Source organism: Lethenteron reissneri, chromosome 47, assembly GCF_015708825.2.
Source record: "Lethenteron reissneri isolate LAM-NWPU_2019-01 chromosome 47, ASM1570882v1, whole genome shotgun sequence".
Classification (NCBI taxonomy): Eukaryota; Metazoa; Chordata; class Hyperoartia; order Petromyzontiformes; family Petromyzontidae; genus Lethenteron; species Lethenteron reissneri.
The window spans coordinates 8732294-8747429 of NC_083825.1; the positions used below are offsets into that span (position 1 = coordinate 8732294).

The 15136-nt window shown below is 49.4% G+C and overlaps 1 protein-coding gene across 1 annotated transcript in view; it reads left to right on the top strand.

Annotated features, from left to right (window-relative positions):
* The first annotated feature begins 5362 nt into the window (after positions 1-5362).
* Positions 5363-15136, top strand: part of LOC133354503 (fibroblast growth factor 5-like) — a 30507-nt gene continuing 20733 nt past the window's right edge. Inside the window, exon 1 of the mRNA XM_061571391.1 lies at positions 5363-5840. Within this exon, the coding sequence (XP_061427375.1) occupies positions 5453-5840 (388 nt within the window). The 5' untranslated portion in view covers positions 5363-5452. The remainder of the gene's footprint in view (positions 5841-15136) is intronic.

A 15136-nucleotide genomic window follows, 5' to 3' on the forward strand; every position in this document is an offset into this window, starting at 1 on the left:
CCGGGAAGCAATTCCTAGAAAGAGGTTGGGTCAAAGAGGTGAAGCAGGATATGAAGGACCGTGGGGCGGATGTTGGAGATGACCGAGATTGAGCAAAGAACGAGAGATCAGGGAGGAGAGACCCGCACCGTCGATTCGCACGGTTGGCTACGTACGGTGCGAAAGAAGTTCTACATACCGTGCATACGGACTACCGGGAGGTAGAAGAAGAATGTGGCATTCAATTATTGAGATTGTAGCCCAGTGCCACAAACCAGTACACCGCCCGCTTACAGTATATACACACACAAATACGTGCACAAAGACAAAGATCCCCCGTATAGTCTTAACAGACTGTTGGGACAAGTGCTGTTAGCGAGCACCTATGAAGGCTGGCACGGCACACGAGGGTGTGTGGGTGGTCAGCACCACGCCCGGTGGTCTTTATCTCCCGAGTGGCGAAGTTTACACACCGCACTAGGTACTCATTTGAGGCCGAGTCGACCTAGGGGAGGCCCAGAACCGGTTCAGATAATCGTCACTGGTGTTGGCCGTGAGCGGCAATCGAACGCGGTTCGCAGGAATCCGCATCGCAGCGCCGCGTATACCCGCAACACGCGCACGCACATCTGCCACGTACAAGACCGTAATCTCGCAGGGCATTTTCACACGCACTTGCCAGAAGAAAATTCGATTTGGGAAGCGCGGCGCACGCCCGGTGTACCAAACGTGACGTTAGCGCTGTCTCGCTTGCAGCGCGCGGTCCTCGCTCCGTTTCAAGTGCTCGCTCGCATCCATCGGTCCATTCATCATCGCTCGGAACTTTGGCCAAGAGAGAGATCTCCCCGGTCCCAGTGAAGGGACCTAGCTCCCCCCCCATACCGGAGCGCAAGAAAGGGGTGGCACCTGCACGTTTTTGCATCCTTTGCTTTTCTGAGTGTGTATCGATTACAGAGCGCGTCTCATGCGCGGCAGCAAAAAACAACAACCCCCGAGAGCGCTCTGTTCGACTCCTGATTTCACGAGACGAGTGGCAAAATAAAATATTCATACGAATAATAAGGATGATAATTTAAAATGTTACAGGTGCAGACCTGCAAGGAGCTTGGGGACCGCACTGCTGGCGGAAGGGCCTCCAATAGAGGGTATTTGGCCTACTCTTCCGCATTTGCCAGACGTCTCGGAAGAGGTGGGAGCTCCCACACTTTAACCCACCGCTCGCGACCTGCTGACAATATTGATACCGATTGCGCAAAGTCACTTTAAGATGTTTTCTTGTTCATCTTTTTGTTTTTTTGTTTGTTGCGGTTGCACCCGATTCAAGAGCCGAATGGCTCACAGGGCTATACCAAATCAATGACACTGAAACTGAATCAGTTGCGCCTTGCTCAGTATCCACAAAACCGTGCATTTCAAGAGGGTCTTGCATTTGAATGTGTGGCCACCGCCGTGTCTGCACGCATCAGGAGGAAACCCCACAGAGATGAGGGGATCTCGCTTTTAACGGTCTGCACAAGACACGATCACAACCCACTTGTTGTACTGCTATCGTATGGTTACCTTTCAGTCCAGCGGGTTGAGAGTTAAACAAAACAAATAGATGCGTAAGTGTGAAAAATAAATGCACCACCGAACCTGGGTTGGCCCCCTTTTAGGTCGACCCAGTCCAAAATAAGAGATGCAGAGTGGAACTGGCATGCCGTTCGTCTCACCACCGACATCCATAAGTATCTGCAAGCAGCTTATGCCCCAATCGTCGACTCCAGTGGATCCGGGAGGTATTTGTTTCCGTCACATATTATTATTATAACATGAAATTTCTGCGAATTGTACAAGGGTATCATTTACATTAAGCGATGTCATTTGTGAAAATATACAGATGCATGCCGTCAATGACTCAATCTAATCGTCTCTGTGGGGTGGATAACAAGTAATTATTATTTTTTTGCCAAAAGGAAGTCAACATTCGACTGTTCTCTGTGGAGCGACCTGACCTTCCTGCCCATAGGAATGTGGAGTTTGCAGACTGCGCTGGAGCGAGTCAAATGGCATGTGCGCCGTTCCCGGTGGGGTTGTTTGAGCACGAAGACACTGTAGGCACGGCTGTAATGTGAGCTGCGTAAGATCTCCTGGGCCGACTTGCGCATTAAGAAGGTACTAAAATGGTCAAGGTGTCAAAAGTTATATCTTATCTTCCCTGCCAGTTGCTATAGAGACCTCTGCTCGGTGACTGGGTTGACACTCATTAATGCATCTGGCCAGGCATTCCAATTCAGGGCCCTCCCGAAAAAAAGAGTCGTATGGCTTCAGTGAGACCGCTAATGGACGTATCGAAAGTATTATTAATTCCCTGCCACGACTAAAATCAGTGGCGAGTGATATCTGAACCGGTCACAAACTCCCACTGACCAGCATAGTGAAGTATGATGGTTACAAATACAAAGATCCCCCGTATAGCCTTAACAGACTGTAACAGCAAGTGCTGTTAGCGAGCACCGAATTAGGCGACAAGGCATACGGGGAGGTGGGTGACCAGCACCTCGCCCGGCCGCCTTCGTCTCCCGAGTTGCGATGTTTACACACCGCCCCAGGTGCTCATTTTAGGCTGAGTGGACCTAAGGGAGCGCCCAGGAACGGTTCAAATAATCGCCACCGATGTTGGCCATGAGTGGGAATCGAACTCGGGTCGCCGGGTTCGTGGCGCAGCGTAGCGCTAAGCGCTGCGCCACCGTTACAGACCACCCATGATCAGCACGTCATGAAGGGATCTTAATACGGCAAGAGACAATGGGCTTTGCATGAACGATTTCAGTCAAAATGACGTTCCCTGGTCAAACGCCGTTTAAGACGAGGCTCAAAAGAAAGCTGTCTCTGGTGTGGACCAATCAGTTTCAAGGACAATGCATATATTATCAGAGTATACGCTTTGGTTCTTTCGGTAAAGTCACGTAGGTATAATAATAAAATAAAATAAATCACGACGTTTCGGGCGCAACACAAGCGTCCGTCATCAGATGGGAAAGCATGGTCAGTCTGCATCAGCAGCAGACCATGCTTTCTCATGGATTCCTGCAGTCACGAAAGCTTCAATTGCAGATTATCAGAGTATGTTTTTGTTTGCGTTTTGACCACACGCATTGTGGTCAATGCAGACACGATTCCTTGTAAAAGGTTTCAGTTTGGTAATTTTGTTGCCAGAAAAAAGGGTAAAGACCCAATGATCAAAATTAAGAAAGACAAAAAAAACGATTCCTGGCCACGTTCGACATCGGTGGCGAGTGATATCCCCGCCGACGTCATTGGCACAACTTCACCAACCCTGACTTACCGGGTACGACCAAACAACCACCGTGGCAGACACGCCGTGTCTGAGGCCTGCACCATCCAACGTCAGAACGGGCACAATGCTGACGAAGCTCTCTCTCTCTCTTCACTGTTCCTGCCCTTATCACGGCCTCGAACGCGCGGCCGGGATCGGTGGCGCGGTGGTCCACACACACACACGCACTGGACTATGATCGCAGTGCGCCCCGTCACGCACGCGTCCCTATCAAGTGGCATCTGAGCCCCATCCTAGTGTCCTGCGACCCTCCACTCGGTCAACGCATCCTTGGAAGGGCTTGTTCGAGACTAGTCGAATGTAAACAAATACTGCTGCTGCTGCATTGCTTAAACAAATGCGGTCGCACAGCGTTGATTCCAACGGTCCTATTTAGTTGATGGTCTTTACGTTTTTTTTATCGTTTTACCGTCGTCATTTAAAGGGACTCTTTATCTGATTATGATCCGCTTCATTTTATTGCTGGAGAGACAAAGGTGCAGTTTGGCACGTGGTGGTGCGTGCTGGACACATCCACCCACCCACAGCCCCCGCTCGTGGTGGTGGTGTGCCGTGCACACCCGCGGCACCTGTGCAGCAGTGGCAGTCCTTTGCCGGGGGTTAGGGGCCGTCCATAAATGACGTCACGCACCTAGAGGGAGGGGGGTCAGACATTTGTGACGATGTGTGACAAGGGGCGGGGTGGGGTGAGAAATGTGACGTCACATCAAAATGCGCAACTTTAAATAAATATAGACAACACGTTCTACTTAATTAAATAGACTTTTTAATACATGTTTTCTCCTACAACATCAGAGTGCAGCGCCACATTAAATACGCACTACAATGTCAATAGTTTAAAGCGATTTGAAGCATGTTTTTTTTGTGGGGGGGGGGGGCAGAGCTTTGTGACGTCATATTTGAGGGGGGGGGTCTGACTTTTTGTGACGCCGCGTGACGACGGGGGGGGGGGGGTCAAAAATCGTCCAAAATCGCGTGACGTTATTTATGGACCGCCCCTTATTTGACCATACCTCACCACACTGGTCGCAGCGACGGTTGGCGACAGCGGGGGGCAATAGACGTGCCGTACAACTGGCGTTGCTGCACTGCCGTTTGCTGACATACTTAGCCCCGCAGTAGCCTGCACGCACGCCTGATGTGTACGGTGATCGCCAATCCGAACAACATCGAGGCTAAACCCTGCTGAGCTTCTCAGAGCACTGCAGTTGGTTACCGCAGGTCGATGACCGCCCTACCTCCCCTTAGCTGATTTTCATCGGGCGATTGGATATTGAGAAAGCCAGGGCTGCCTACCTGACAGAGAGGAGTGTTTAACGATGTGACGAGCGCATTGACATCGGTGGGAGACACGTCGAGGCTTTGGCATGCATACGAAAATATAATTTTCTCTAAAATGTATTGCTATTTTAATGACGAATTTAGAAATCGATCGTCCTGTATAGGTAACGTAGTAAGTAGATGTTCGGAGATGTTTAATACACCGAAGAGTGTGGGTTGTTGCGGGTGTCTTGGCCTTCGTGTACAGAGATGAGCATTGCGATAGGGAACGTTTTGGGAAATGGGCCTTCTTCGTAGCAGAGTTTATATATATATTATTTTTAAGGCCGCAATGTTCTTGGCAAATGTGTTGAATTTACATCACGTGTGCTTATGCACCACTGCCTATGCAGTATCATAACAACAATAAAAACACATTTTGTTTAATTGCCATGGAGAAAAGTAGGGAGGGTGGGGGGGGGGCTTGCAAACCCCCACCCACGGCTCCCTGAACCCCCCTCCCAATACCCAAGTCTCAGTTTCAGTCTCCCGTGTTCGCAATGCACTGGGGTCCGTCACTTGTAGGTATGTGCTCACGCTGTGACATCAGACGCGTTATAAATACCCGGGGCAATAGGCGAACTGAACGGGCAGTGGGGTGAGACAGCGAAGAGGAGAGGGTGGGGGTGGTGGTGGGTGTGTGGATATAACACGCGTGATCGACACCTCGTTAACAAGCGGGCGTGCGAGAGAGAGCGAGCGAGAAAGAGAGAGGGAGAGTGATAGGGATAGAGAGAGAGAGAGTGGGACACGAGGCAGAGAGAACGAGAGAGGTTCCGTGCGTAAAAGAAGAGCAAGAGAGAAACATTTCGGATGACCGCACGGCAAGTTCAGCGCACTGCGCACACCCGCATGTCCCACCCAGACATGCGCTTTCTCGTCGTTTTGGCCGTCCACCTCCGCTGTCTGCCGCTGCTGCAGGCCATCCCGAACAACCCCGAGTCCAACCCGGACGCCGAACCCACGGCTGTTCTCGAGCCAGCCGGGCTGCAGCAGCAGCTGCAGCAGCTACAGCAGCAGCAGCAACAGCAGCATCATCTCGCCGGGCCGGGCACCCTGCGTTCGGCTGGCAGGGAGCCGCGGCACTGGGGAAAAGCGGGCGCGAGGAAGGGATCTCTGTACTGCAGGGTGGGCATTGGGTACCACCTGCAGGTCCACGCCGACGGGAGGGTGAGCGGGACCCACACGGCAACTCTGCTAAGTGAGTAGCGTTGGTCTCTCTTGCTGTCTGTATGTGTCTGGGTGCGTAGACGTGGAGTGGTTAGCGATACGCTGCTATATATGCTACGAACCCGGCGACCCGAGTTCGATTCCCGCTCACGGCCAACACCGGTGACGATTATCTGAACCGGTCCTGGGCCTCCCCTAGGTCGACTCGGCCTCAAATGAGTACCTGGTGCGGTGTGTAAACATCGCTACTAGGGAGACAAAGGCGGCCGGGCGTGGTGTTGGCCACCCACCCCCTCGTGTACCGTGCCGGCCTTCATAGGTGCTCACTAACAGCACTTGCCCCAACAGTCTCTTAAGGCTATACGGAACATCTTTGCCTTTGTCGTTTGGCGCATGGCCCTCTCTTTTATTACCGATGTTATCTCTAAATGGCGGGGTAAACGTTCACAGCCCTGTCAATTGCAGCAGGTTCAACCGGTGACATTTGGGCATCTTCTACGGCGCGCTGAATGGCTTCTCCACAACGGCGATAACGCAAATTGCCCTTCAGTCGCACAATCAAAACACTGTTTTCGCGTTTTGATAACATCCACTTCGTCAAACTCACCTGACCGAGCTTAACTCTCTCCCTCTCTCTCTCTGCCGACCTCAGTATTTTCTGAAGGTCCGTTGGCCGAAACGTCGACATCTTTATTTCCTCTAAGTGACAGCATTCATAAAACCCTGTTTGACGGTAATGTTTTACTGACATGTAAATGTATACATAGCAGGAACTTGACTCACCATATCGGCCTGTGTGTGTGTGTGCTCTACACACACGGGGAGCGGTAGTGCAGTGGTTTAGCGCCCTGCGCTACAAACCCGGCGACGCGAGTTCGATTTCTGCTCACGGCCAACACCGGTGACAATTATCTGAATCGGTCCTGGGCCTCCCCTCGGTCGACTCAGCCTAAAACGAGTACCTGGTGCGATGTGTAAACATCACCTGTGGGGAGACAAAAGCGACCGGGCGTGGTACTATCCACCCACCCCTTCGTGTGTCGTGCCGGCCTTTATTGATACGTGCTCGCTAACAGCACTTGCCCCAACAGTCCGTTACATGCTATACGGAGGATCTTTGTCTTTGTATCCTCGAGTAACCCAGCGAATTCAGGTAGAATCTCAGTGCGGTGTTTCTGGGTGAATGCATCGCTATTATGATTATCATACATCAACTCAGCCGGTCTGTGTGAGTCGAAGGAGGGTAACGCGGGGAACCTGGTTCAGACATGACTCGCAAATCCTGCGGCCGGTAAATGTCACTCAGATCGCCGGGGTTCATGGCGCAGTGCGCTAACCACTGCGCCACCGCTCCACTCCACCCCCCAAACTCGTAGAGGCGAAGAAAGCTTATTGAAACGAATTTGTGCACCACAGTCTCGTTTGCTGCACAATTACGATCATTCCTGTCGTAAACAAAATAGGCAAAACATCATGAGGAACTACGTGGTATTCGTTAATATTTTTTTTAAATGCATATCAACTGTAACGCATTATTGGGTGATACCGCACCAGCACGGAGAACTAAACAAAACGCGGCGCCTTCGTCAACGATACTGCGGCTTTAAAAGGAAAACTGTATAATAGGAGACGTTTCGGGCAACGGACATTCTTCAAGGCACAAGAATGCAGGTCAATAGCTATGTATTCTCCTATGAACAAATGTCATCACCCCAAAAAGTAATCGTTTTATAATGAAGCGTGGATAATAATTATTATTATAATTAACAAGATTAGCGGTTGTATCGCATTGACGTCTGATGTTAAATCTCATTTGGTTGTCACTCACGTGATAAAAAAAAACCAACACAATATCCAGTCATGTAAAGACAAACACCCTCTGTATCAGCACGTGGTAAGTCATGCGCACAGTGCCGAACACCGGAGAGGCGATTTCGCTCCACGTGAGATCGTTATCAGTGTCGAACACGCGCACCTGTGCCTTAGCACCTGCGGGACCCCCGTGACACCATTGACAAAGAGTAAGAGCAAGTGACCGTCTGTCGGCGTGTTGGCTCACTTCCAGCATTTTAAAATTGATTTTGCCTGAACTGCAGATGGGGTGCTCATGAGTGCCGGCCGTGTTTAATGTGAAATCTCAACAGATAAGAATCTCAATGGGTCCTCGTCACCCGCTTAAATAAAGGGCATCGCCAATCAATGATTAAGCGAGGCGGTGTTTAAATGCGCGCATTATTTACGTCCTGGCACTTGCCACGGGAACGTGGAATTTCAAATCACAGGGCCACGTGAGGAGTATGAGCGGTTAAGCGACTTTGTTGCGCTGTGGTGTCCTGGCCTCTGTACTTTGCTTCAACGTACAGACAACACTACTGTCGTGCTCAGAAGGTCACGTGTCTGTACACCCACTCGTGTCGGCTTTAGGGTCACACTCCACTTGCAGCGAATTACTTTGGTTACTGACCGTGGGAAGCGTTTGTCTTTTGGGCGTTTTAACGCGAGACTTAAAGCAATGTCAGCATTTTAGGCTGAAACTGCCCTGTAAAATGTTCAGGGTCCTAATGAAACAATTGTGATTTTTATTTTTTAAATGTGTTGCTCGTTGTAAGAATATACTCGACTATGTTTGTGCAAAATTTCACCTTTCATGGTCCTTCAAAAACATCACTGCCATTTCAAGTTCGTCACTCTAGGTCGTGTGCGGGTATTTAATTCTCAGTAAACATGGAATGTTGGTCCAATGGTTCTAACCACGTGCCAATGTTTTTTCAACGTTTTATGTTTATTGGATATATGTGGTGTGTATGTGCATAGCAGCGGCTTTTTAATAACCATCGAAAACAAAGATTGTCACAGCATCGCGTGCTATCGGATGCACTTATGCGGCCGTCTGGAACGCTCTTCCTTCCGATATTGGGAAGCCAATGAAGCTATGCACTTTTAAATCCAGATTGAAAACTCATTTCTCTAGAACTGCTTTAAGTATTTAGTATATTGCCCTTCCCCCGCACCTCCGATTAGCACGGTTGGTTACGTACAGTGCAAAAGAAGTCAAACATACATACATAGGAATGACCGAGTTATTAACAAAAAAAACATACTTGGGCCAGGACACGTCTCTACGAGAAGAAGGACGATGTCCGACGTTCAAAAAATTATAGCGGAGCGGTAGCCAAGGAATGGAACTCGTCCGAGAGGCTTTCGCCTCGTGGAGATGGAGCGATGACATCGGTTCGTGTGGATCGATCCGTGGCGGGTGACGACGATGACGACAAATAAACTCGCGGTTCGAATCGTCTGAAGAAAGAAAGAAAAATAAACACCGACAGAGATCTCCACCCATAACGCGCACAACTCTCGGCGGATTCGCAGCTCGTGGTTATTCTTAGACGGCGGTGGATTAATTGCAGGGTGAGTAAAATACACGGAGGGACGACGGAATACACGACGAAGACAAAGGTCCACCGTGTAGCCTGAACAGATTGTTGGGGCAAGTGCTGTTTCGCGAGCACCTATGAAGGCCGGCACGGCACACGAGGGGGGTGGGTGGCCAGCACCACGCCCGGCCGCCTTTGTCTCCCCAGTGGCGATGTTTACACACCGCACCAGGTAGTAATTTAAGGTTGAGTCGACCTAGGGGAGGGCCAGGACCGATTAGAATAATCGTCACTTTGTGTTAGCCGTGAGCGGGAATCGAACCCCGGCAGGCAACTGGGGTCGCCGGGTTTATAGCGCAGCGCGCTAACCACTACACTACCGCCCGACTCGCGCACACACACGCGGCGCGTATCTCACAGCCAGAGGACATGTATATACAGTGTGCACACCTATGATTACGCAATCATCATCAGCCATGGTCAGTCCACTGCTGGACGAAGGTTTCCCCAAGCCGTCGCCATCTCTCACGGCTCTGCGATGCTACAATCCAACTAAGATACATTGTTTTTTTTATTGACCAGGTAAGGCCCGTTGAGCTATGTAGTAGCTCTATTTCAGTAGCGACCTGGCCACAAATGATAGCTTAACGAAGTGGCTTATCGTGTGGAAATTTCTAGCATGTTTGTGAATATCTTGATTTGAAGCTTTCGTGACTGCAGGAATCCATACTCTTTGGTTCTTTGGCTAAAGTCACGAAGGTATAAAATAAAATAAAAATATTTTGTATTTTATTTTATACCTACGTGACTTTACCGAAAGAACCAAAGAGTATGTTTGTGAACGTGGAGGAAAACACCAGAGGACAAATCCACGCGACCACGGGGAAAGCATACAAACTCCAAATATACAGCAGCAGGCGTCAGGGTCGGGATGGACCCCACGACCTCCTGCATACCTGGCGAGGTGGTTAACATCTCGCCACCGCGGCGCCATTCATTGTCTGCTGCTATTCTTTACCATCGACGAACGCAAACGAAGTCAGCTAATAATAATAATAACCATGCTGTTAATACTTGAACATTTCCAAGGAATACATTGGCGTAATTATGTTAAATAAGCAATGTCGTGGATCTGTGCAATATTTACCTCTTAAAGGTTATGTGCCTGTGTGTGACTAAATTCACCTGGAATGCGGCCGAGCTTAGAAGCTAAGCAGGTTTGAACCTGGACAGTTCTTCGACGGGCGAACACCATGCATATAATACGGGTGTGGTGAGCTGCGGGGCTACGCGGTGGGCAGCAGAGGGCAGTCTTGCAAAGTAAGTAGCGAGATGTTAACTACCTCGCCTGGTATGCAGGAGGTCGTGGGTTCGACCCCGACCCTGACGCCTGCTGTATATTTAGAGTTTGCGTGTCTCTCTGTCATCGTCATCACGGTGGCTAGGATATGTTAACTACCTCGCCTGATATGCAGGAGGTTCATGGGTTCGACGCTGACCCTGACGCCTGCTGCTGTGTATTTGGAGTTTGCGTGTCTCTCTCCCCGTGGTCACGTGGATTTTTCTCCCGGTCCTCCGGTTTTTCCCTCCACATTTATAAACATGCATTTGGAGTATTTTGATGCTATATATGTTAAAATGAAAGGCCACTTAAGCTATCATTTGTGGGCAAGTCGCTTCTGAAAAAAGAGTTAAATAGCTCAGTGGGCCTAACCTGGAATTATAAAAAATATTTTATTTACAAAATCACCCAAAAAACTCTGTTATCGATAATATTGCTCGTGAAAGCCTACGTGTTAAATGGTAGGCAGGGACGCGGGGATATAGCCGTTTCAGACGTGATTGCACCGCCACTGATGTTAGCCGTGGCCCGGGATTGAACTCGGGTTAACCGAGTGTACATAGCGAACGTTTAACCCCCACTCTCACGCACACCCCTACCCCCCCCCCCCCCCATTACTTAATATTAACAATCGTTACTTAACGTCAGGTGCTTAAGCAGGGTCATTGCCCGAAACATCAGAGTTAAATCCATTGCATGTAACGGCCCCACTTTAGTGAACAAACTATTTCGCGATGCTGCGCCTGCTGCTGCTGCTGCGTTGGCAGTGGTGCACAAGCAGGAATAACAAAAACACTGCGGTCTTCAAAGGAAAAAAACGTACACTAGGCGACGTTTCGGGCGAGCGACCTTAATTGCACGTTCAGTTATGGGCCGTGTTCAGTGCAAAGGGCCGTTCATCAGGGTGCATTCATTTATGCGATATGAAAAAGGACCATTACCCGAAACGTCGCCTCTTTTTTAAACGCTGCAGCATTATTGATGGACGTGTTGAGTGGGGTTTATTGTTATCTGTGCTTGTGCACTTTTTTAAGGCGCTTTGGAGCGAGTCCGTTAAATATTGAGCGCTAAAGGCATGCACGAGGCTAACCTATAGGCAATGAAAAGCAATGCCACACAGTTTATCAACAAGCAGTGCTTTAAAGACGCACTCGATTGTTCAAGCACGTTTATACATAGTCAGAGTATCAGCCCGTGAATGTATCGATCCGAGTAGTAACACAAACAACATTGTTAACACGATGATGTTAGCGGTCGGCCTGCAAACCAAAACAACAGGGAGAGACAATTTTTTTTAGAATTCGGTAACAAACAAAAAACCCATCTCAATATTTCAGGAGCCGCAATGCCCCGTGGTAAGTACGGAAACGAGTTGGTTCACTCCAAGGCGAGCCGCGATGGATCGATCGCAAGGATTCTGGATCTCTGAGTAAAACATTTTACCCCCCCCAAAAAAAAATCTTCAGCCTCGCAGCTGCATTAGTTCCCCGGTTTTTTTTTACTTTTAACAAAAAAAGTGCTTCGCGATATGAAAGGGGTCCCTTTGAGTTACAGCTGCACTCGACTCCCCGTTCAGAAGATAAGATCAGCCAAGACTATCGGCGAGTGTACGGGAGATGCAAGCTTCACTGTAAAGCTCTCGGAGTATCGCACACGCGGCGTAGGAGTAACTCGATACGAATTCACAGGGACGCACAGCGAACAGAGGTTTACACGGGGTTTATTAAAGGGATTCTGAAGTTCACACAGAGCTTTTGGAGATATATTCGCAGGAGAGATCAAAACAACAACCAAAGACTGGATCCTTAAAACAAAAGCCTCTGCATACTCGAGATTTTCTCCCCAAATTAGATCATTTGAACCTGTTGTGCTCGCTAAAGCAATGGATTAGGTATATACAGCAGCGGCAAAGACCACTCGTCGATAACGTCGGCAGAATGATTCAACAGTTCAGTTCAAGTGGGGGATCTGGGACGATGGCCGATGGTCAAGAATCATTGCGGAGTGGCAGCCAAGGAATGGAACGCGAGCGAGAGGACGTCAATTGGAGAGATTGGAGCGATCAAATCAGCGTGTGTGCAGCAGCTGTGATGATTACTGACATCGCAGGATGGCGAGATGGCGTCGGCTTGGGGAGGTCTTCATCCATCTGTGGACTGACCATGGCTCATCATTATGAAAGATCCACGTAAAGATGTTTTAGTGCGCCACCGCTCCCAACATTGCCCCACTAAAGACAAAGATCACCCTTATAGCGTTAACAGACTATTGGGGCAAGTGCTGTTAGCGACCACCCGTTAAGGCGTGGACAGCGCACGAGGCTGCCTTTGTCTCCCCAGTGCTGATGTTTACACACCGCACCAGGTACTCAGCACCGGTTTATGTATCACTCCCCATTGACTTAGATCGAGAAGGTTCGAAGCGCAATGCGCTAACCACTGCACCACCATTCAAACATATATACTGTTACGCACAAGGTTGCGATCGGAGTGGACTGCTTTCCCATGTGTTGTAAGCGAGAACCTATTAAGGCCCAGTAACAGCACATAACATGACAGGGGGTGGTGGGGACCGGCATTAAGCGTGCCAGGCCGTCTTTGTATTCCCAATGTGTGAGCTGACAGCGTAAACCGTGCGTGGTAGAATGTACTTACAAGAGGCCCCGGGCCAGATTTCAAATTACTAAAATATGTTTTTTTTAACGAAGAACGCATTTACATACTGAACACTACGCGCATAGCCACTCGTGAGCTCGCGATGTGGATTCTACTTGTGTTCTGGAAGAAATAAAACAACAAACATCTCAAAACTTGGTTAAAATGTAGTCGAATCTACGCTTACAACGAGACAAAATCCGAAAAGATTTTCGCTTTCTGGACCGACAAAATAACCGTGGGAATAAAAATCGTGCCGTTTTTAGTTTATCCACATAGGCCAACGAAAGTTTGTCGCAAGAGGTTTTGTGAACGGTGCTAAAGTCCGCAATCAGCTTCAGCCGTGATCATTCCGCTGCTGCATGAAGGCTTCTTCTCTAAGCCCCCCCCCCCCCACCATTTCTCGATGCAACGTTCCACGCATCTGCACATGAACTGATCGCATCGCTCCATCTCCTCCGTGTCCGTCCTCCCTCGATCGCGTTCCAGCCCTTGCCTGCCTCTGCGTTCATTATTGTTGACAATTGCCCATTATCCCATCAAAGCAACGTATCCTGCCCATGCCCAGCTTACATGACGGTTTGGATGACATCTCGAACCACGTGTTCCTCTGCAATTCCAAATACGACATCGTCGTCGTTTCTTTGTCCACGTCGAATGTCCGGTCAAAGTCCGCGCTACCCTGTTGCCGTTCGCAACACTCAACCGACCGTGTCTCTGTGGACGGCTGCCGCAGATTTCCATTGGCGGTGTCCGTTTATATATAAGCAGTGAAACGCGAACCGGCTGTGTTTGCAAGAGTGGGTGCTGGATTTCTGAAGTCTGGCCGTGATCCCCTCCTGTTGTAGAGGGGGTCGCGACCCCTGCAATTTCGAGTCATAATATAAAACTTCCTTTCAGAGGGATAAGTTGCCCGTCGTCTCGCGCATTTGTGTGCGTAAATTAGCGTAAGGGGAGCGGTGGGCGCAACGGTTAGCGCGCTGCGCTACGAAACCTAGTTTCATTCCCGCTCACGGCCAACACCAGTGAAGATAATCTGAACTGGTCCTGGGCCTCCCCTAGGTCGGCTAAGCCTCAAGTGAGTACCTGGTGCGATGTGTAAACATCGCCACTGGGGAAACAAAGGTGCCCGGGTGTGGTGTTGGCCACCCACCCCCTCGTGTGCCGTGCCGGTCTTCACATGGTGCTTGCGAACAGCACTTGCCTCAACAGTATGTTAAGGCTATACGGGGGAGCTTTGTCTTTGTAAATTAGCGTGCACATGACAACAAATGCATAAATAAAAACCCGGATTTATATCGCTAATTAAGGGAAAATATCACTGATAATACATTTCATGCGACCAACCACTGGCATCTTCACCCAGGTTTCATCCGAAGTCATAGATAATACTCTACTTGGATGCTGCAGAGAAGGTGTTTCATGATGCGTAGATGTTGAAATCGATTCTTATGCTCGCGATGGATCATGGCATCCAGTCGTGAGCACAACAATCGAATGTTTAAGGTTCATGCTAAGGATATGATGTGTCACGCGTGCACAACATATACCCACATTATAATACCACGTGCCAATTATGGTATTCTTGGGCGGGAATAAAACTCAGGTGGTCAGGTTTTTTTTAGCGCAATGCACCAAAGAGTGCACTTTTGCTCTACACAAAAAGACAAAGATCCCCCGTATAGCCTTTGGCAAATTCCTGGGGAAAGTACTGTTAGCCTGGCCAGCACCACACCCAACCAACTTGCCTCTGTCTCCCCAACACTGATGTTTCCACACCGCACACAAACGCTTAGTCGAGCTTGGGCAGAGAGCCAGCTTATGATTCAGACATCACTCGCCACTGACGGTAACCGTGGATGGGGATCGAACCCAGAAATCCTGGATCGTGGTGCAGAGTGCGATAAACGACCGCGTTACCGCTTCCAAAGCCCCTTTAGTGTTCCATGTGCAA